The sequence below is a fragment of the Strongyloides ratti genome, assembly GCF_001040885.1.
Source record: "Strongyloides ratti genome assembly S_ratti_ED321, chromosome : 2".
Classification (NCBI taxonomy): domain Eukaryota; kingdom Metazoa; phylum Nematoda; class Chromadorea; order Rhabditida; family Strongyloididae; genus Strongyloides; species Strongyloides ratti.
This window is the reverse complement of record NC_037308.1, coordinates 6,207,291-6,229,323: the sequence shown is the minus strand read 5'-3', so window position 1 is coordinate 6,229,323 and position 22,033 is coordinate 6,207,291. Positions and strand designations below refer to the sequence as shown.

Below are 22,033 nucleotides of genomic sequence, written 5' to 3'. Positions count from 1 at the left end.
TGAATTTCATTTCCACCACATTACAATGCTGCACTTTAAAAATGAGTCATATAAAATATTTACATGTATTTTAATGAAAATCAATATTTGTTAAAAAGAGAAAAAAAAACTATAGTTCAGTCAATGTACAAACAAATTATATGATTAATAAAAATAGTTGGAAATATTTTTTTTTAATCAATAGATTTACAAAGAAATTATATATTAAAAAATTGTTTGAAGCACAGTAATATTTTTTTTATACACACATAGGATATGTATATAAGATGACGTATGTGGGGGTGATGGAAAGAGGGGAGATGAAAAAGAGAAGAAACATGGAGTGCGCAAATATATTAAAATATATATACATATATGTATACTTCTATATATTTGAAGAGAATAATACTATATTTTGGTAATTTTTGTCAAAAAGCCATTTTTAGGAATGATAAAAATAAGGTTTTAAAATATTAAAATGTATCACAGAGCAGAATATGAATGTTTTATATATGTAATATGACATTGATAATATATATATATATATATATACATTTCCATATCTCAATGATGTAAAATAATTATTATTAAAAGTGCGCTTAAAAGAGAGAGATAGGAATAATAATGATATAGAAAAGAAAATATATATATTTTCCATTTATTTTATTTAAGGGAGCATTACTTTTATATTTTATTTGGTAAAAGAAAAGACAAAAAAATATATATTTTACTTGCCAGCAGAAAAGTAACTTTTTTTTTTTTTAAATTATGTTTTATAGGCAATTGAAAAAATATAATTGATATTCAACTAACTGATTAAAATGCAAAGTAACATTTTTCAATGATCAAAATCAGGTTGCTAGCAACGTAAAAATGAGCGGTTCTTCTTAATTTAGAAATGGAGAAGATTTAAAATGGTAGATATTTTATAAAGGGAAAAGTTATACAAGTAAAAAAAAAAAAACTACAATGGTAAAGAAAATTATATATTACATTGGATGTCTGTTGTCAACATTTCCGTCGTAATTTTGTCGTCATTATCACATATATTATACCAAGATAGGTTAGTATATATATATGAATTTTTTTCAATGATGGCGCGCCATTTTCTCTATATATTTGAAATAAAAAAAAAATCATTAAATAATTCTGTATATAGTAAAAGAAGAAATAAATATATATAATATAAAAAAAAAAGCACTTAAACAGCAGATATTGAATGTAAGTATATTATGTATACTTGTCTACAAATGTTAAGGATTTTGTGTGTAAAATTTTAAAATATTAAAGGATAGACTAAATAGAAAAAATACTGTACACAATTGGAACAAACAGAGGGTATAATTTAGGCGCTTATAACATAGTTGAGAAGCGCGTCGCTGAATGGTTATATACTACATATATAAATAAAATTCACTGAAAAATGTACACATATATGCAGATACATAGATGAAAATAATTAGAATAATGAGAATGGTCTGTGAGTGTTTATATAATAATATAAAGAGAGTATAGAAAATGTAAGGCCACTAATGATAGAGAATATGTTGGCAATAAAGAAGTAGTAATAGATCGGAAGGGGAAGTTTATGATTATTGAACGATGGTAAATAGTTATAGGATAGAGATGAGAAAAAGAAGGCGAATAATAAAGTAGAAAATGTATGTAGCTATAACAAGGAATAGTTTATTTGTATATATATATAAAATTTAACAATCAACAAAAGTTAACATATTTTTAAATAAGGGTAGACTATACGTTGAAGGACAGGGTTTTTAAATGCGGACATTTATATTATTTTTCTATGAAGGATATAGGGTAACGAGTGTCCAGTTACACTATACAACAAAACATATAAACCATTACTTAGAGATTTGGCCTAGAAATGTAAAAGACCCGGTTTATTACCGACGACCACACATTATATTTTGTTGGCCCCTATTTTTCTATAATGTATATTTAGTATATAATGTTTGTTCGATTGATTGACGTTTTCTTCATTTTAATGTATATATTTGTAAGTGTGTGTGTGTGTGTGCGCGCGCGCGCCCTCGTTTTCTTACAATATAAATTTTTATTGTTATTGGTCAACGTTTTAAAAAGCTTTGTTAAAAATGCTCTTCTTATCTTTTATCATTCTTTTAATTGTTCCACTATCACTAGAATAACTACTATACGTCTAGTTTTATATTTTCTCTTCTTAAACATTAATTCTCTTGATATTTGTATAGAAATGTCACGTACTCATTTTTATTTTTATTCTTTTCAATAAGAATCTACACAAATTTTAAATATAATACATCAACTATGACATCAATAGCCTTTATAGTAATTTTAAGAATAAATTAATATACTACTTGGCATCTTTTATATATATATATACAATATTTTTTTTTTAACTAAAATCCATCCTTTACCAAGTAGTATTTTTTTAAAAAAATTTTATTTTTTTTTATATTTTGTATTTGATATTTAATTTTTTTTTTTTTAATATATATAAAAAAATATATATATCATACCTTGACAAGTTATCGTTATTTTATTATTTGTCATGTATATATATATAATTCTATGTGGTTTATTGTTTTTGGTGTGACATAATAGATTTTAATCTAAAAATTATATATTATTTGGTTAATACAATATATAATAATCATAAAACTCTGACATACTTAGATATTTATATTTTATCTATTGTATATAATATATTGACAACATTTTAAGATTCATATATATATATCTAATGTAATATTTTATATTATTTGACATTGGTTTGATTAAAAAGAAAAAAGGGTATGTTGATATATATATATATTTTATAGAATACTTTTTTTTTATTGTATAGAATTTTGTTGGCAAATAATTTTTATATTTAGTCTATTACTTGTTTTTCCTAGAAAAAAAAATAATATTAAAAATGTTTGTTATAGATTTTTTATGCCTCAAATGTGGTGTGTCAAAAATATTGGTGGAAAATTTTTATTTCTTAAAATATTAGTATATTAAAAATTAATCTTTTCCATAGAGATTAATCAATGGTTGAAATGTCGATTTTAAATTGACTACGTAATAATATATTTGTGAGTCATTGAAGTAAGGAAACACGTGACAAGAATGTTAATAAATATACACATATAAAATAAAGGCAATTGAAAATGGATGATAATGACGTGTAGTAGTAGTATATGGGGCGAATCATTATATATATACATATATTTTATTTATCTGTATTCACGTATATATATTATTATCAAAAGATATATATATAAATTTTAAGTTAAAAAGGGAATAAGTAATATTGTAAACAAATTAATTAACTACTTTTTTGTTTCAAATACACGTGAAGAAATTTTATTTTCCAAATTAAAGAAATGAAAATTTAAGTGATTTAAACAAAAATATTGATAGAACACTAAGATAGTTAAACTTTGTATTATTGATAAAAATTTCCCCAATAATTCTGTTAAAGAAAATGTCTATTTCTTTAGTCAAATAAATAAAAGAAAGTTGGGTTAAATTTTTATCTACAAATATCGTATAAAATTTTGATTGTTTCATCGAAAGATGAAAGAAATGGAAATATTTCAAGAAAAATTCTACTAAAGCTAGTATGTTTATAATTACTAATATTATAGAACATCAGTAAATGATTTCCCTTAACCGGGAAATTTTTTCTATTTTTAGCCAATCTTTAAAAATCCTTTAACAAATAGATGGTAAATTTTGCTTAAAGTAATACTAAGAAAGTGAAGTAGAAGATTAAAGTTTATAAATAAACACAATAATTGCTTCCTAATTCAATTGCCAGTATTAAACTTCTAATTTTTGACAACTTTAGTTGCAATAAAATGCAAACTAGTATATACAAATTTAAATGATAGTAAAAGTTGTTATATTTTAACTTCCTTAGTTATATTCTTTCAAGAGTATTAGATTTATATATAATGTTTGAACGTTTTTGACATCAATTAGTAATAAAGTGGTATGATTTTAAAAATACTTTAAATTATAGAAAAGAAATTTACTTTTAATATTTCTTTGTTTAATGTATTATTAAATTTTAAAGATACTGAATATATTATATGATACCAAGTAAAGAATGTAATAAATAATCTATGTAGTAATTTCAAAAAGTAATAAAAAATATCAATCTTTGATGAAGACAAAAAAAAAAAACAGAAAATTTATTAATATTATAGGTATATTAAAATAAAAATATTTGAATAACTATTTTTCACTAATAAAAATAAAATATTCAGAACTTTTCACCTATAATAAAGTGATAACTACATTTCATAAAAATTTTTCTTTTTTAATAAAAATTTATCATTATAAAAATTTCTTAATATCTCAATCATTTACCGAAACAACATATTATCATAAAAGTGTATTCTTATTAAATGTATTAAAAAATCAAATGGTTGACGTGAAGTATTCTTGTTATAGAGATTTATTGATGCATCATGAGTGGAATATCAAATTTGTTTATTAACATAAAAAATTCATTTCTTGAAAATATAAGTAATTGATGTATGATTATTTGTAAAAATAAAGTTGATTACTGATAAATAAGTATATGAAAATTAAATTTTAAACAGACTATTTAATGATGGTAGAAAAATCATACAAATTAAACTAAAAAATCTAGACAAAAAAAATATTTATAAACTGTATCTAAGAAGAGGTTTTTCTAATTTTAATTTAACCAAAATCCATTATTTGAAAATGGTACTGGCAAACTTTTATGAAGTTTTGTATTTACATTAAATTTTCCAGTTCTTTCATACAATAATTTATTATTAGTTTTTATAAGAACATGTCAACAATGGGAAAAAAGTACTTTCTTAAATCACTTGGTTGAAATACCATATTTACAGATAACAAATATAATAGATGATAATTTTTATATAATTGCTGTTTAGTTTTTTTTTTATAAATATGGAATCAAAACACATGGTTTAAAAAAAAATAATGATATAAATACATTAACTTGTTACCTCATTAAACTTTCTAATAATGGAAAATTTTAATATTTAATATTATTCTTGTAATATAAACAGTTTATGTTCAAAGTTTTAAAATAGTTTAACAATGTAATTGTAGATCTCAAATAATTTACTAAACTAAATTTATTTCAATAAATTTTTTTGATGTCATTAAGTATCATTAAACAAAAGTTTTTCAAAACTAAGTGTAATTTAATATTTAAAGTTTTAAACATAAAACGATAAAAATACACAAATATTAAAAATCCAAAAGTAATAAATAGTTAGCTATTATAAAGTATAGGATTTCCACAATAAAATTAATTATTTTAATTTAAAATCTATAACTGAATGAAATAATAAATTTTATTTAATGTTACTTTCTACCTAAACAGTTTAAAACATCAAATAAAATCAAATAAAGTCAAAAGTATTACAAAAAGATTTACTTAAAAAAGGGTTAAGAGAATGCTTCAAAATGAAAGCTAGCATTCTACAAAAAAAAGTAATTTCTATATTTTTTTAATATAATTAAAAGGCATCCCGCTCATTCTTCTTGACTTTTTCTCACACATTGGGCTACTTTCTTTTTAAACTCGTCATAATTATTAATAAATTCTTTGGCTGCATCTACATTAGCCGGGGATTCAGAATTTGGATCAGCGAGAATTGATATAACACTCAATAATATTGTTTCAACAGTATGTACAGGTAGCCAACGTTCTTCCGGTCTTTCATAACCAAAATGATCATCACCTGGTTCATGAAGAATAGAAATACAAACACTACCATTTTTTGCAATATTAGGATGCCACATCTCTGAGATAAATCTCATTTTAGGAGGTCGTTGTGGATATTCTAAAGGAAATTCAAGAAGAGCTTTAAAAAAACCACCTTCATAAATTGTATCTGGTGGTCCAATAATAAGAACTTCCCATTTGTATACATCATCATCATTTACCAGTCCAGCAGAAAATCCATCAACTGGATTTTTTTGTAGTTCTTGTAATTGTTTTTGTAATAGTAGTTTTCCTTGAGTATGAGACATTTTATAATAATAAATTATATTGCTTGTATCAAATAAAATAGGAGAAAATATTAAACTAAAAAACCAATAAAAATATACTCTTATTTCTAAAACAAAATATAAATAAATCTGAAAAATAAATGAGAAAAGATGGATACAAAAATTTTTAAGAATATTCTAGAATGGTATAATAACAATTGATTACTTCAAAATGAATATAAAGTTTAGAATATTAATTAATGGCACAAATTAATATAATTATAATTTTTTACCAATTATATTAATAAACAAATCATAATAAGTAATCAAAATATAATATTAAAAAAAATCAAATTTGGAAAAAAAAACTTTTAAATAATTCATTATTATAATAAAGGATGATTTTATAATAAGATAAAAAATAATTGATGTTAATGTATAAATATATGTTGCCAATTATTTGAAATAAAATTTTTATTAATTTGATTTTTAAATAATTGAGAAATTTAAAATGGAATAAATATATTATTATGTAATTGATTGAAAAGAAAATAAAAATTTTAAAAGATATTTTCAAAATAGATTAATTTCTTATAAAATTCATGTAATTTATATTATTAAAATTGGATTATAAAGTTTAGAAATAAATATTAATATTAATAATATCTATTATATTATGAAATACTATGTCTGGAACAAAAGAGGAGAAAGAGTCTCCCTTTTACTAGGTCAGTATCTTTTTTTAATAGTTACTTTGTACCAAATGATGTTAACTCTCTGCGCGCTAGTACATTATTTTGTACTAACAAAAAAATATCACTCAATAATTGTGTAAGTATTCTAAATTATATATTTTCAAGTTTTTATATACTAGATATGGTGGTTTTTTTAAGACACAAAAAGTGATTATTTTGTCAATATTAATTTTTATTTGTATATTATTCATTAGTGTATGAAGGAAGTCGCGGACTTATTAATCTTTTATCAAAAGACTTGAACAAAGTTATTCTGATAAATTACTATTGACTGTACTTTATTTTTATTCTTTCCTAACAATATTATTTACATATATTTAAAATATTCTCCAAAAATTTATTTTACTTTTAAATTTCTTATTTCTACTACTGTACATTCAATACTTTTTATCATCACATTAAAAATACTTTATTTATCGATATTTTATTATATGTATATAACAATATATCTTTTTGCCGTTATAACATTTTTTTTATTAAACTATTTTATTTAAGGCAATTCTAATTATTTATCATTTTAACTTAAGTTATTTTTTATTCTCATGGATTCATTTACTTCAAAAATTTTAAAGACATGTAATTTTGGAATTGGACCAATTTCATGTCATGCATGGAATGCAGATAAAACACGTTTGTTTATTTTTTGTCTAAATTTAAACTGTTGTAAATATTTATTTAGAATTAGCTGTTTCAGCATCATCAATTATTTATATTTATTCTATTGAAATTAAAGAGAATCAAAGTACAATTGATTATAGTCTTTTACATACATTATCAGAACATGATCTTGCTATTACAGGTCTTGATTGGGGTTCGAGGACAAATCGTATTGTATCATGTTCTCAGGATAAAAATGCATTTGTTTGGACATTTGATAAAAGTACTAATATATGGAAACCTGAATTGGTACTTGTTAGAATTAATAGAGCTGCAACCTGTATAAAATGGGCACCATTAGAAAATAAATTTGCTGTTGGATCAGGGGCAAAAGTTGTATCAATTTGTTATTATGAAAAAGAAAATGATTGGTGGGTTTCAAAACAACTTAAAAAACCTATAAAATCTACTGTTAATTGTATTACATGGCATCCAAATAATTGCCTTATTGGTGTTGGAGCATGTGATTTTAAGGGTAGGATATTTTCTGCTTACATTAAAGAAGTTGATGAAAAACCTTCACCAACTTCTTGGGGAAATAAAATGCCATTTGGTCAGTTAATGGCTGAGTATAATGTATCCTCGTGGATTCTTGATATTGCATTTTCTCCCTGTGGATCACGTATTGCTTGGGTAGCCCATAACTCAACTTTATCAGTAGTTGATTCAGAAATAGATATTACAAAAATTAATTCATTAAAACTTAAAACTTTACCATTATGTTCAATTGAATGGGTAAGAGAAAATAAGCTTATTGGAGCAGGATATGATTATGTTCCAATGATTTTTAAAGTAACAGATGACGGTGTATCATCATATCAAGGAAAAGCCGACGACAGTAGTGTAAGTGGAAAATCACAGGAATCAGAAGGTGTTTTCAATGCATTTCAAAAGTTTCAAAATATTGACAGGAAAGGTACTGAAGTTGTAAATGTAAAGAATGCTTCAGCACATCAAAATGCTATACGCCAAATTGTACCATTTTCCGGAAAATGCGGTAATTATACAAAATATACCACATGCGGAGCTGATGGTTTGATGTGTCTATGGACAGCATAAAATATTAATTAATCTAAAAAATATACTTTAAAGCTTTATTGTCTTCTATAAAATAAAACTAATTTCTAAATAGCTATCATTTGTATAAATTTTTTTTGAAAAAAAAAAACTTTAAATCATGGAAAAAAATTTATTAATTTTAGTAATGATAAAAAATGTATGTGTGTGTGTTAAGGAAGATCATTTAGTCAATATTTAAATCTTCAGCCCATGCTGGAGCATCTCCATTATTGATACCATTATTCATACTTAAAATTTTGATCTGGTACTTTTTTTGCCTTTCTTTTTCTCTCTCATTTTCTTCGTATAAGTTAAGGAGTTTTGGAGGAACTTTATATTGACATTTAATCATATCTTTTACTAGTAAACTAATATCATTGATACACTCAATATCATTAGTCACAAACATTATCGAAATTCCCTCAAATCCTTCGTGTCTTCCAACTCTTCCAATACGATTGATATATTTACTATATTTTTGTGGTACATTATGATGAATTACATACTTAGCTCCTTTGACATCAACACCTCTTTCAGTAACATCTGTTGAAATTAATATAGTTCCTGGAACTTCATCAATAACTTTCATTGCATTATCTCTCATTTCTTGAGTTCTGTTACCAGAAATTGACTTGTTTGGAACGTTTGACAAGTTCATCCAGGTTGCCGCTAAATCCATTTCATTTCTACTTCCAAAAAATACAATAATCTTAGCATTTGGATCCTTACTCTTGATAGATTTCAAAATTTCAATTAATGTATGAAATCTATCATAGCCTTCAACCAAAAGAAATTCCTCTTTAACATTCCAAGACCTTCTTGATTTTGAATGATCAATAAAAACATATTTTGAATCGGGAATAAACAAAGATGTAACTTCATCTAAAATTTGTTCATCAATTACTGCTGAAGTTAATACTCTTGTTAATTTTCCACTTTTTCTTACATTAATACCAGTATCTTTGAGAAATTCATTCATTTCATATTTAAAAGTAGGGTCAGAAATAAACTTATCCGCTTCATCAACAACAAGATATCTTAGATTATCCAAATTTATTACTTTACGTTCTGTTAATGTTTTTAGTCTTCCAAGACAAGCTATGATAAAATCACATCCTTTATCAAGTTCATTCTGAATATCACGATTTAACATTTCACCATAAATAAGAACAGCTCTAAAAGAAGTACCTAAAATAAATTTATAAAATTAACTAATGATTAAATAAATTAATACCATTTGTCAATGCTTGAACATCTTCCATTAATTGTTTAGCAAGATCTCTCGTAACAGCTAACATCATTCCTAAAGGGGATCTCCCAATATTAAATCCACTTGAAGAATGTGAACGTTTTTTTAAAATATAATCAATTATTGGCACAATATATGCATATGTTTTTCCATAACCCGTTGGAGCAGAAGCAACAACACTACAAATTTTTGCTTTGACAAAAGGACAAACATACTGTTGAATTACTGTCATATCATTTTTATTCATTGCATGAAGTACCTTTAAAATTTCTTTGTTAATACCAAGATCTTCAAAAGTTTTGTAATCTTTCTTTTGTAAAATTGATTCTGCCATTTCAAATAATTCTTCATTTGAAACATGATATGTCTGACTACTATTATATTCAAAAGCACCATTTGGAGCTATCATTTCTTTTCTTTGAATAATAAGTTTCTCCGGATCACGAATTTCAGGTTTATATCCAAAAAGTTTAGTAAGTCGATTTTGTTGATTCGTAGTCTCTGAGAATCTTTTAGATGAATTAGTTGTAATTCCATTATCTTCCCCTTCATCACTTGTAAGATGTAAGTCTTCATATTTATCAGTAACATTTAAATGAAAAGTCATTTTATTATATTAAAAAATTATAAACAAAAAAATACCATATAAAAACCTTTCTTTTGTAAAATTAAAAGAAGAAAAAAAATTCTATTGGAATTTTGTCTTTGAAAAGTAAGATGACAAAAAAAATTTTTTTTACTAAAGAAGTTTAAAAAAAAATTTATATGTAACACTTTTCAAACAATATGTTGTTATTACAGAAAAAATTGATGGTGAGAAATGACAGTATATATATAATTATAAAAAAGTTCATCTTACATTATACTTTTACCTTTCCTTACCACTAACTTTAACTTACAATGAGAGATGGGAATGATATATCCGATACTATTGTTGATAATATTATCTACATTGGTATAAATGCCATACTAGTTTGTGGGATTATTGCATTTTTGTCATGTGGATTTGCAATAATAACAATATTGTGTAATATAATGGCGGGAGTTCTTGTTACTATTAGTCAACGCCTAACAAAATGGATTCGAAGAAATAAGACTTATCCTTCTATTTGTGAACCAAAAAATATTACCGTTTTATCTCCAACAAGTGGAGAAGTTCCTCGAGATGATCCTAAATCTTCATTTAATAGGTTTGTTGAGTAATATTTATTAATTTCAAATTACTAATAATTTTAGAACTCCTTTAAATTTAGAATCAATTCGTTTTGATTCATCCTCGGATATGGAATACTTTTCTCTGGATGGTGATGGATTTGATGAGAACGAAACTCTAAATGTCTTACCTTGTGAATATAAAAGTATAAATTTTTTCAATGGTGTCAAATGTCATTCTACACCTAATGGAACTAACCAATATAATGATTCAACACTACCTTTTACCTATGCCAAAAAACCTGCATATATTTTATAACTTTAATTTCACAATATATATATATATTTTTATTATAGATTTATAATTTATTATGTAATTAAGTAAAAATATTTATTCATTTTTAAATTGATCATGCATTTTACAAAGAACTTGGACTAATTTTTCTTCTATATCAACATTTTTTTCTATATCTACTTCATTTAATTTAATAATTTCTTCCTTTAACTCTCCATTGTCTTTTGGTGTATATATAATTATTTCTGATGTACGTCTTGACAGAATATTGCCAACAACAACTTGATGACTGTAATATTCAAAAGATTTTTTACTTTTAATATACAGTAACTTTTCATCAGTTTCTAGTTTGAATGTTACCAAAAAACTTTCTTTATTATCACCAAGTAATTCAATTATATCAGCCTTTTTGACAGGAGTAAGTTTTAAATTTACCTCACCATTTCTTGATTGAATTTTATGATCAGGCATATCTTTTTCATCAATATAAAAATCAGATACAGCAGCAGCAAGATAAATTATTACATCTTTTTTTAATGGTTTAAGAATATTTAAAAGACTTTTTAATACCTCAACATACTCAAAAAGTTCCATAAAGTTGATTAAAAAAAGATTTTTTTTGTATTTATTTTTTTCTTCCAAAACATTAAGAAATTTATCATGTTCCTTTTTATCAACATTATCTAAAATTAATGTTTTATTTTCACTAACTCTTAAATGATCAAGAATATTTTCTAATAATCTATCAAAAGGTTTCGATGAATTACTTCGACATAAAAAGATAACACAATAATTGTTTTTTAAAAAATATTCTGCTGAGGAGGATCCTCTCCTTCCTGTTGAGAAATTGTCAATGAATCTTACGGTATTCTTTTCTATAGGAACTCTGGTACCACCACTCTATAAAACAAAAAATAAAATAAAACATATTATCAAGCATACAGTAATCAAAACAAATTTTTTCCCTTTGTTTTTTTCAATAAATTCTTTTAATAATTGATTAGATTGTAAATAATATTTAGCTGATATTGATTCAGACATTCTCTATTTAGCAATAAAAAATATTCTGTAATTAAATTTCGTAAATATAATTAAATTTATCATTAATTTATATAATAAAAAATATATAAAACATGTTACATAAATACTAACTAATGTACAAAATTTACTAAAATTAAAAATTCAATAAACTTGTTTGGTAAATTTAAAAAAAAATATGTTGTAAATGTACCAATTTGTAAGATGATATTTTTTTAAATTAAAAATATAAAAAATTCTATTATTTCTAGCTTTATATGTAAAATTAATTTTTATTTTAAATATAATAAAACAACTAGGCTTTGAAATGATTCTATAGATTAAAAAATCGTTTGGAGACAATTTAATTTTTTCTATCTCTCTGATATAAATGAACTTATTATGAATATAGTTTTAATAAATTTTAAGTTGATTCTAAAATCCATTTACTATTTTTAATTAAAAAATAAGCAATCATAAATTTCTTTTTTAAAAACTTATATTTATTTGCTTTCGTTATTGATGGATTATAAATACTAATTTAATACGATCCCAATTACCAACTTTTGTACCTCAAATGTATAACATTTAAAAAATATTGTTAAAAAAGATTATAAGTTCTTCATGTTTTTACTTGCAAAATTTAATCTATGCTACTATATAAAAATAAAAATAATTACGATTTTGTTTACAATTTCTATATTTAACTTCAAAAGTTAACAAAAAAAAGTATTATATGAGTACTGTTGTACATGTGTCTTGGTAAAATAAATGCTGACATTGGATTAAAAGTTTTATCATTTTATACAAAGATCCATTATTGCCTTACATAGATTCAAAAGTAAATATAAAAAATTACAAAAATAAAAAAACATAAAGATCAATGATGTAAAAAAATGAGAATTAATATTAGGACATGTAAATAAATAAATTTCACATCATCATTTTTTGTATTTATAGTATGATAATCTATTTCTCGAAACAATAAAATTCACCCACAGTAACTATATGTGTATCATCACATTTTGTAATCAGCAATTTTTTGACAATACATTATACAACAATTTGATATGTAACTTTTAATTCTAATAAAATTAAACACCACGTGAAGGCATAATTCTAACGTGTTAAAAATTTAGTTTCATTAATACAGTTATTTTCATAAGTGAAAAATATTTTTAAGAGAGAATGATTATTAATGTGTTAAGTGTTGTTCCAAGAAAAAAAAGAGTATAAATTCGGGACAGAAAATAATGTAAAAATATGATTTTTTACATAAACACTATTCCTCTTTCTCGTCTTTTGGTGGTTCAGAAGTTTTAACTTCATCAGTTGTTTCACTTTCTTTTACTTCTTCTTTTACCTCAACTTCCTTGGTTTCTTCTGCAGATTTAATTTCAGTAGTTTCTTTCGTACCTACAGATTCTTTCTTATCTTCAGTGGTACCTGGAGCCTTCTCTTTTATTGTATCATTTTCTCCTAGAAGTAAACTATTTAGTGTTGGTCTTGCCTCCCTTTCATGTTCTAGTTTTTCTTTTTGTGCTTGTTGTTTCTTTTCAAACTCTTCATATGCAGTCAGAAATTTTGTTTTCCATTTCTCAACCATAATATTGAAATCTCCTCCACTACACCTGGGTTTGTCATCTTCAATCAATTTTCTCATTTTAGTTGTAAATTCCTCACGATTTTTTGTAATTTGTCTTTTTTTATTTTCTAAATTTTCCTGCATCTTTGCTATTTCATTTTCATTTTCAGAAATAGCTTGTTTTAATGCAGCTTCTTGCTTTTTAAATAAGTCTAATCGTGCCTTTGTAACTATATGCCTGACATCAGCTAAACAATTAGGAGCAAACACCTCAGCCATTAATAGTTGATTTCTTGAGTATCTTATTGCAGTTAACTTTTTAATATTTAAATCACGGGGATTGTCTTCTTCTAGTGGTTGAACTACAATACCACCATTTGCAGCAGCATCAAATTTTCTCTGATTACCAACATTAGGAAGGAGACTCCTCTCAAATTGACTTTTTACTTTTTGACGATTCATTGAATATTGTTGAAATGCAGAAGAATTATAGTAACTTTTCATTTGTTTCTCATATTCCATTTTTTCTCTCTCATACTCCTGATAATAAATCATTTTTTCTGTATCATCAGCCTCTTCCCATTTTTTAGCTAGTATATCAGAAACTTCCCATACAGATATGTTTGGATTTTCATTTCTGATAATACTAAAATTCTTTTTTTTAAATCTTAACTCAGGTGGAATAGGTTTTTCAGGTAATTTAGGTGGTTGGATAGAAAAAGGATCAATTGTAATATGTGATCCATAAGTAGAAGATAAACGATGTTGAGTTCGACTTTGCATACTTATTTTTTTATCTAAAATAAAAATTTTTTTTATTAAAATTATGTATATAAACAAAAGTCAATAAAAAAAATAAAATATCTATAATTAATTATTGGTAAATATTTCCAACGTAATATTATGAAGTGTTTTAAATACAAGAAAAGCAAACATTAAAGAAAATGGTAATAGCATAAAATATGTTTTATTATCGCCAAGAATTTGTTGTGTAAATTCATCCATAAACAATATATTATTAGCTGGATCCATATTAACAATACTATTCAAGTCAATAATTACAGAATAAATATAACAGTGAGTAGTGCCTTCAAAAAATAATGCTTTTTCTTTGGAGCATGGCATACAAATAACACTATTCCAAATTATATTTTCGTAGTAAGAATGTTTTTGAGGTCAATTTTTGATAGAGTTTTTAAAAAAAATAATAGAACTTTCTTTATTTAATGGTATTTTAATTTGACGTTATCACTATATGTTTTAATAATTTCTTATAGTTTTTGATCTTGATAGGAAGGTTTTAAGTAATGTATGTATCTAAAACACTTAGTAATCACCGATATTAGTCAATTCAACGTCATACTTTGTACACAACAAAACCTGCTCTAATTTTGTTTTCATTATTAAAACTTTCTTTTGGTTGATTATGGGACTAATAACTTCAAAATTGTGGAAACTTTTATTTACAAATAAAGGTAATCAAATAAAAATTTTTTTTTTACTTTTCTTTTATTAGAGCATAAAGTTATTATTGTTGGTTTGGATAATGCGGGAAAGACAACAATTTTATATCAATTGTATGTTTAATTATATATTTTTTTAATAAAAAAATATATTAATATTTAAGTGTTACTGGAGAAACAGTTCATACAGCACCAACAATAGGATCAAATTTTGAAGAAGTTTCTTATAAAAATATACATTTTGTAATGTGGGATATTGGTGGACAGGAAACTCTTCGATCAACTTGGTCTACTTATTATGATTCAGCAGAATTTATCATTCTTGTTATTGATTCTTTAGATGTCGATAGGATAGATATAGTAAAAACGCAACTTAACCTTATGCTTCAACATGAATCTCTTTCTAAAGCTTCCATACTAATTTTTGCCAACAAACAAGATTTGGCAGGTGCTTTATCATCAGCTCAAATAAGTGAAAAATTAAAACTTACGGACATAAAAACACATAAATGGCAAATTCAGGGTTGTTGTGCATTGACTGGAGATGGTATTGATAAGGGACTTGAATGGATAAGTGAAAATGTTAACTAAATTAATTTAATATTATTTATTTTTAAATATAGATAGTAAAACAATTAATACATTTATAAAAATATAACAAATAACAACATAATTTTTTCTCTAATTAATTCATGTAGAAGGTTTAAGAGCACTAAAAGGTATTATACCATGTGGATAATTACTTAAGGTCCACTTTGCTGGTGGAATACATTGATCTAAATTCCATTTTGGGTAGACTCTTTTGTATAAATTTAACAATATAACATCCATAGCACTTAATTGTTTATCAAAAGTACATTTAAATAATCCATGAGTACCAAGTGATTCTTTAATATGACCCCTGGCTCCAGAAGGTGTCCATAATTCAAGAGGTTTAAAATATTCAATATCATCTTTGTTAAAAAACATATATCTACACACTACAGATCTTTTATTGATTTTGAAAGGATGTCCACTAAGAACAGTTCTTTTAAGAATGATTCTATCTGGATTCAAATTGAGAACACTTCCAGTTGCTGCTAATTTATGACGACCATCGTCAGTTTCGACATAAGCGACAACTGGACATGGAGTATAAGTAATAGGTGCATATATAGTAGCTACAAATGCTCCCTCTTCAGGCATGAAACGTTCCATCTTAAATTTATCTCCATTTGTATGTTGTGAAAAAATAGGTTCAGCTGCAAATTTTCTAAAACCAACTTGGAAAATCATCCTAGCTTTGTTCTTAACAATATCATCAAAACCTTGAACTCTTTTAAGAACAATATTCATAACAGACATTTTTTGTTCATGTCTAAGAAGTTGATACATAACAAGTGGAGCTCCTTCAACAAAACGATCGAATATGTGTATTGGAGCATTTTTTAAGAAAACAATACAAGATGTACCTAGTGGGACAGCTGATTTATCATCATTAAAATCTTCTTCAACTTCTTTACTTATAATTTTTTTAGTATGTAAATAATCTGAAATCTTAAAAATTCTAGCATAATCAAAAGGCAAATTTTCTTTTGGATCCCATTTTGCATTTTTAAATGATTTTAATCCTCTATATTTTTGAAAACGTTGTTTGGCAAGTACATCTTTTGGGGTTTCAATTTCATCTGGGAAATTGGCATGAGAACGAGCATCTTTATAAATGTCATATGCTTCATTATCCTCTTCCATATCTTGTTCATTCATATGAATTGTTGCATTGTCATCCATTATAGTTCTAGTATCTTCCTCCTCATCTTCCTCTTTAGGTTCCCAATTCTCTTCATCAGACATACACTCATCCATTTCTTGATCATCATCATCATCATCATTCTCTTCATCATCATTTACAAACCATGCAGCCTGATAGTCTGATGTTCCTTTTGGTACTTTAACTGTAATTTTTTTTGTTGATTCATTAATTATTTCGCTAGGTTTTTTTGCCATTTCATAATCATCTTTTGATGGCCAAGTTTGTTCTCCTTCCATTGGATCTGGAATTATAGATTCTTGAAGATCTTCTTGCTTCTCATGATCTGGTATCCATTCTCTTTTTCCAGGTTTAGGATGAAGTTCAAAAGATCCATCTTTTGTATCCCATAAAGAATCTGTTTCAACAATTTTTGCTATTTGGAAATTGCCAACACTTTGAAGACATAAAAGTCTATTTGGATTTAAAGGAGCTCCACGAACGACACATTTTATAGCGGTTATATATTCTTCTGGATCTCCAATAACACTTATATCATCAGCAACTAAAAAACTTCTTTTAACTTGAATAGCCATAGGTTTTTTCTTATAATCTTTTATTAGCCGTAAAGAATTATATATGTCTTTTGTATCTAAATAATGAAATTTTTCTTCTCCAAATGCCCAATTACTAATCACTTTATCAAGAATTTGTTTATTTTGACTTTTCTCTTTTTGATTAGTGACAGAAGGTGTAAAATGAATAACAGAAGGAGCACCAAAAGCTTTTACGTGGCGAATAAAGTCTTTTTGTGTTTCTGATAATTCTCCATTTCCTGGCCAAATAATCATCATAATATCTGATGTTTTTAAGCAATTGTAAACTGCATCAATATTACCATACTCAGGAATCATAAATCCTAATTGAGCATTTTGAAAACGTTTCAATTTTGCATATAAAACTGTATTTGCTGGATTGAATTTATATTCAATATCTTCATGAGCAACAATAGCTTCAATAAATTTATCAACTTTAAATCCAAAATCAAAAGATACTACCGTCTAAATATATTAAAATAAAATAGAAAACATTAAATTTACATACCACAATTGCAGCACATTTTAAACCTTTCAATCGTTTTTCAGTTAGAATTTGATTTCTATGCATCATTCTTCTTTCTTTTCCTGTTAATTTACGTTGATTTCTTCCTACAAGAGATTTATGTTTTTTTGAAGATACCTTAATATCAATTTTTCCTGTTTGTATTCTGTTAATTTCTCCTTTTGTACGATGTCTACCAGAATTGTGCTTCTTTTTGGGCAAATTAAACCCACCTGGACGATGAGCAATTCGAGCCATGTTGTGTATAAATAAATTGATAAATACTAATACACTTAAACAACAAAATTTAAAAAAATTTTAAAAAGGTAATTACCAATCAGTGAATATATTTTAAATAATATAAAGATACATTTTACCACTTAATATATAGAAAGTCTTTTTAAAACAAAAAAATAAAATATTTGGAAAAGCATATATTGAAAAATTATTTTAATCAAACTTTTTTACCTACATTAAAATAATTTAAATAAGGAAAAATTTATCAATATCCATAAATTAAAAATGTTTATCAAAATTATAATAATAAAATGAAAAAGAATTTCATTAATATTACATAAAATTATAATTTATTTGAAAATGTCTTTTTTTTGTTTTATTTACTATTTATAAATTCTGAAAGTTATTAAATTTACAAAAAATAAAAAGAGAAAAATTAAACCTATACTATTTTTAATTTAATTGGCACAAAAATTTATACAAAAATAAAATTTTATGAATGTTTGATGTTACTAATTTTAAAGTTCAGATTTTAGCATATCTCTAATCATTTGTCGTTGTTTTTTATCATCTTCTGGTTTTTGTTTTAATCCAATAAAATAAGCAGCCTCAGTTGGATCAGATGGTATAACTTTACAAATATCTTGCATAATTTTTGGTAAACCATCTAAGCATAAATCTTGTAAACATGTTAAAATGTTAGGTGTTTCCCCAGGCTTACATGCATCAGTTTCCAATGAACAAAAATTATTTGGTATAAGAATATTTTTTAATGCATTTATTATAAAAATATAGAATTCTGACATTGAATTTCTACAGGTACTATAAGAGACTCCATTTGGAAAAAGTGATGCTAAAATTTGAATATACATAAAATAATATGGTAAACTTACTAGGACCCATATTACATAATTCTGAGCATATATTATGAAATATTGAAGCATTTAAGAAAGAGTGTGCTTCAGTAACAAATTGTTGATTGAAAAAAACAGTATGTTCCAAAACTGTTGTTCCTGTCATACATAATGGACATTCTAAACATTTTGTTGCACGTGTACCTACTGTACTATTCTTTGAAAGTTGTTCATGACAGCCAGGTAGTAAAATAGAGCAAAGACCATCATTTTCAGGAATTTGTTGATAAAGATAATGAATTATGTGCAAACTTGATTTATCACTAACTGTCAATAATGTAGGTTCTATTATTGATCTAATATGTTGAGTAAATTTCTGACAAATAGGACATACATGATTAGCATGATTTATCGACAATACTCCTAGAAAGCCTAATACTTGTTTATCTGTGACACTATCAAATCCTTTAAATTCAGGTCCATTACAAATACCTTCAATGTCTTGAATATATGAATGTAACTTTTCCAAATAAAAAACAAAAGGATCTTCACCAACTGGTACATTTAAAAAATTTGGAATAATAAATTTACTAAATAATTGTTCTTGTTGATTATTTAAGTTACTTGAAACTGATGGATTTGGAAAAATAGTAGCATTTGGTAAATATGGACAGTCTGGTGGTTGAGGAGTTGAAGCAGTTGTCACATCATCATCAAAAGGTTTAGTATTTTTAAGAAAATTTTCAATTCTTTCTTCTCTTTTACTTTTTTCAATTTTTATTCTTTCATTAATCATATTAACAAAAATTTTTTGAGCATTTATAACTTCTAATTTACATTCATTGTACTAAAATTAATAATAAGCATAAAATAATTACAAAATGACATACATAATTTCTGTTTCCATAACTTAAAATATTTAAATTACTTAAAAATAATATTAAAGCAATACTAAATCTAAACATTTCCAAACTTTATAAAAGTGAAAATAACATAAACTTTTTGAATTTGTATCGTTATCAATATTTTAAAGAATGATATAAAAATTTATTATAATATTATGCATTCAATTAGATAACAGACAATGATAACTTGAATGTAATAATTATCTGATAAAAATTAATTTTATAATTTAAATTAATAGGTTTATATCTTCTCATATTCGTATTGTTAAAAAAAATTATAACACAGGAACAAATTAAATTTAATGCCAAAACAAATTGATACCTTAAACTTTAAACTTGTAAATTTTGTTTTTATTGTAGCAATCAATTTAAAATCTTGTATAAATTTACAATTATATACTAATATTGATGGAGCACATATATAATTACTTTCTCAATTTGAGATGCTTGTGAATTATATTCATCTATAACATTAATAATTAAAGTTTACAATATAACCGCCATCATGTAACTGGATATTGACCTTTAACAAATGTTTACGTATAAAAGACAAAACAAATTAGTACTTTATTTAAAGTTATGACAAAAATACTTCCAAAACAATTATTTTCTATCTTTAATAATTCACTAGCATTTATCTCTAAAACATCACCATTAACAACATTCAGCAACTCAAGATATGTCTTTTTGATTACAGATATTAGTGATGGAGAAAGAAATCTTATCATCTATGATACATTAAAAAAAGAAGAAACTAAATTTAAATTAAATTTAATTTATGGTGAAATTACTGATGTTCCATTAGCAATCTACATAATTGATCTATATAATATTATTATAATATCAGCACATTTTGTTGAAAAGGCATTACATTTTGAAAAAGTACAGGTAAATTTTAAAAAAAAGTACTAATTGTCTTTTAAATAGATTCACCATAATAAATACTATGCAGAAGGAGTAGAAGGAACAGAGTATGATGTTCCATGGATCTACTCAGGATATACTTTCTATGAATTACAAAATAATATTTTTCAAATTAGTAATGGAACATTCATACAACGTTATGAATTATCTTCAGAGGCAATTAATTTGTTACAAACAAAACAAGAACATGTTGATAAAATAATAAGAAAAGTTAAATATGTTGCATCAAGAGAAAATTTATACATAAACAATGGAAGACGTTTTATTTTTACAGATGATTATTTTTATATTCTTTTATGTTCAAGATCAAATTTAAATCTAAATACTTTTTTTAAAGTTAATAGAGATATAAAAAAATATTTTAAAATTAATCATGGAGAATTTATAATGAATAATAAAACAAAAAAAACCATTCAACTTATACAAAAATCAAGATCCCAAATTAATGATTATGCATTTAATGAAAATAAAAAAATATTATGGGTACTTTCACGTTATACATATTCTCAAGATTCATTTATGTATATTATACTAAAAATAATACGTTCAATTTTTGAATTTTTAATGATATTTTCATGGCTTTCAAATATCTCATATTTCTTTTTAAGTATTTTAAAAGATGAATATTCATTTGCTTTATTTTGTATAAATATTATATCAAATGAAATAAGATTAGTTCAGGATTTTACTTTATTAGAATTTTACTCCCCACCATATTTCTCTCCACCAGATCATGTATCTTTATTGAATACAGATGTAGATACAGGTAATGCCATAGTATATAAACATAGAACAAAGAAAAATGGAGATGTATACGAAGTTCAAAACCCCTATAATATACCACTTTTAAAAACAATAGCAAGAGATGCACTTTTTTCAAAAAAAAGACCCTATGACAAGCTCCTTCAATCAATTGAAAATATAACAAAATGGTAAAATAAAAAAAAAAAAAGACTAATCAAGTATATATCTAAAATGACAGTACAAAAAATAATGGATAAAAACAAAATTGTAAAGGTTTTGTAACGAAATAAATTTTCGCGGCGATGCTTTGGGAAAATGGTTTTAATAAAAATGAACT

General features: G+C 24.5%; 10 protein-coding genes across 10 annotated transcripts; 4 read left to right on the top strand and 6 right to left on the bottom strand.

The window, feature by feature from the left end:
- Nucleotides 1-5,511: 5,511 nt before the first annotated feature.
- SRAE_2000197400 (Ubiquitin-conjugating enzyme E2 G1) lies at nucleotides 5,512-6,012 on the bottom strand (the record flags this gene model as incomplete). Its single annotated transcript, XM_024652989.1, has 2 exons — nucleotides 5,512-5,822; nucleotides 5,859-6,012. 2 exons carry the CDS (start codon nucleotides 6,010-6,012, stop codon nucleotides 5,512-5,514), a joined length of 465 nt encoding a protein of 154 aa, XP_024506510.1.
- Nucleotides 6,013-7,267: 1,255 nt separating this feature from the next.
- On the top strand, nucleotides 7,268-8,441 carry SRAE_2000197300 (Actin related complex p41 subunit; the record flags this gene model as incomplete). Its single annotated transcript, XM_024652988.1, has 2 exons — nucleotides 7,268-7,355; nucleotides 7,405-8,441. 2 exons carry the CDS (start codon nucleotides 7,268-7,270, stop codon nucleotides 8,439-8,441), a joined length of 1,125 nt encoding a protein of 374 aa, XP_024506509.1.
- Nucleotides 8,442-8,625: 184 nt separating this feature from the next.
- SRAE_2000197200 (Helicase, C-terminal domain and DNA/RNA helicase, DEAD/DEAH box type, N-terminal domain and Helicase, superfamily 1/2, ATP-binding domain and RNA helicase, DEAD-box type, Q motif domain and P-loop containing nucleoside triphosphate hydrolase domain-containing protein) lies at nucleotides 8,626-10,297 on the bottom strand (the record flags this gene model as incomplete). The annotated part of the gene is made up of 3 exons (XM_024652987.1): nucleotides 8,626-9,629; nucleotides 9,676-9,869; nucleotides 9,906-10,297. 3 exons carry the CDS (start codon nucleotides 10,295-10,297, stop codon nucleotides 8,626-8,628), a joined length of 1,590 nt encoding a protein of 529 aa, XP_024506508.1.
- Nucleotides 10,298-10,590: 293 nt separating this feature from the next.
- On the top strand, nucleotides 10,591-11,161 carry SRAE_2000197100 (Hypothetical protein; the record flags this gene model as incomplete). The annotated part of the gene is made up of 2 exons (XM_024652986.1): nucleotides 10,591-10,880; nucleotides 10,927-11,161. 2 exons carry the CDS (start codon nucleotides 10,591-10,593, stop codon nucleotides 11,159-11,161), a joined length of 525 nt encoding a protein of 174 aa, XP_024506507.1.
- A 72-nt stretch (nucleotides 11,162-11,233) lies between these two features.
- Nucleotides 11,234-12,178, bottom strand: SRAE_2000197000 (Phosphopantothenate--cysteine ligase; the record flags this gene model as incomplete). Its single annotated transcript, XM_024652984.1, has 2 exons — nucleotides 11,234-12,037; nucleotides 12,080-12,178. 2 exons carry the CDS (start codon nucleotides 12,176-12,178, stop codon nucleotides 11,234-11,236), a joined length of 903 nt encoding a protein of 300 aa, XP_024506506.1.
- A 1,258-nt stretch (nucleotides 12,179-13,436) lies between these two features.
- Nucleotides 13,437-14,522, bottom strand: SRAE_2000196900 (SWI/SNF-related matrix-associated actin-dependent regulator of chromatin subfamily E member 1; the record flags this gene model as incomplete). The annotated part of the gene is made up of 1 exon (XM_024652983.1): nucleotides 13,437-14,522. The coding sequence occupies one exon, from the start codon at nucleotides 14,520-14,522 to the stop codon at nucleotides 13,437-13,439; it is 1,086 nt and encodes a 361-aa protein (XP_024506505.1).
- A 643-nt stretch (nucleotides 14,523-15,165) lies between these two features.
- Nucleotides 15,166-15,793, top strand: SRAE_2000196800 (Small GTPase superfamily, Rab type and Small GTP-binding protein domain and Small GTPase superfamily, SAR1-type and Small GTPase superfamily, ARF/SAR type and Small GTPase superfamily, ARF type and P-loop containing nucleoside triphosphate hydrolase domain-containing protein; the record flags this gene model as incomplete). The annotated part of the gene is made up of 3 exons (XM_024652982.1): nucleotides 15,166-15,214; nucleotides 15,256-15,316; nucleotides 15,367-15,793. 3 exons carry the CDS (start codon nucleotides 15,166-15,168, stop codon nucleotides 15,791-15,793), a joined length of 537 nt encoding a protein of 178 aa, XP_024506504.1.
- Nucleotides 15,794-15,892: 99 nt separating this feature from the next.
- SRAE_2000196700 (Pre-rRNA-processing protein TSR1 homolog) lies at nucleotides 15,893-18,290 on the bottom strand (the record flags this gene model as incomplete). The annotated part of the gene is made up of 2 exons (XM_024652981.1): nucleotides 15,893-17,992; nucleotides 18,036-18,290. The coding sequence occupies 2 exons, from the start codon at nucleotides 18,288-18,290 to the stop codon at nucleotides 15,893-15,895; spliced, it is 2,355 nt and encodes a 784-aa protein (XP_024506503.1).
- A 497-nt stretch (nucleotides 18,291-18,787) lies between these two features.
- On the bottom strand, nucleotides 18,788-20,088 carry SRAE_2000196600 (Saposin B domain-containing protein; the record flags this gene model as incomplete). Its single annotated transcript, XM_024652980.1, has 3 exons — nucleotides 18,788-19,122; nucleotides 19,163-19,970; nucleotides 20,014-20,088. 3 exons carry the CDS (start codon nucleotides 20,086-20,088, stop codon nucleotides 18,788-18,790), a joined length of 1,218 nt encoding a protein of 405 aa, XP_024506502.1.
- Nucleotides 20,089-20,607: 519 nt separating this feature from the next.
- SRAE_2000196500 (Hypothetical protein) lies at nucleotides 20,608-21,888 on the top strand (the record flags this gene model as incomplete). Its single annotated transcript, XM_024652979.1, has 2 exons — nucleotides 20,608-20,916; nucleotides 20,956-21,888. 2 exons carry the CDS (start codon nucleotides 20,608-20,610, stop codon nucleotides 21,886-21,888), a joined length of 1,242 nt encoding a protein of 413 aa, XP_024506501.1.
- Between the last annotated feature and the right edge of the window lie 145 nt (nucleotides 21,889-22,033).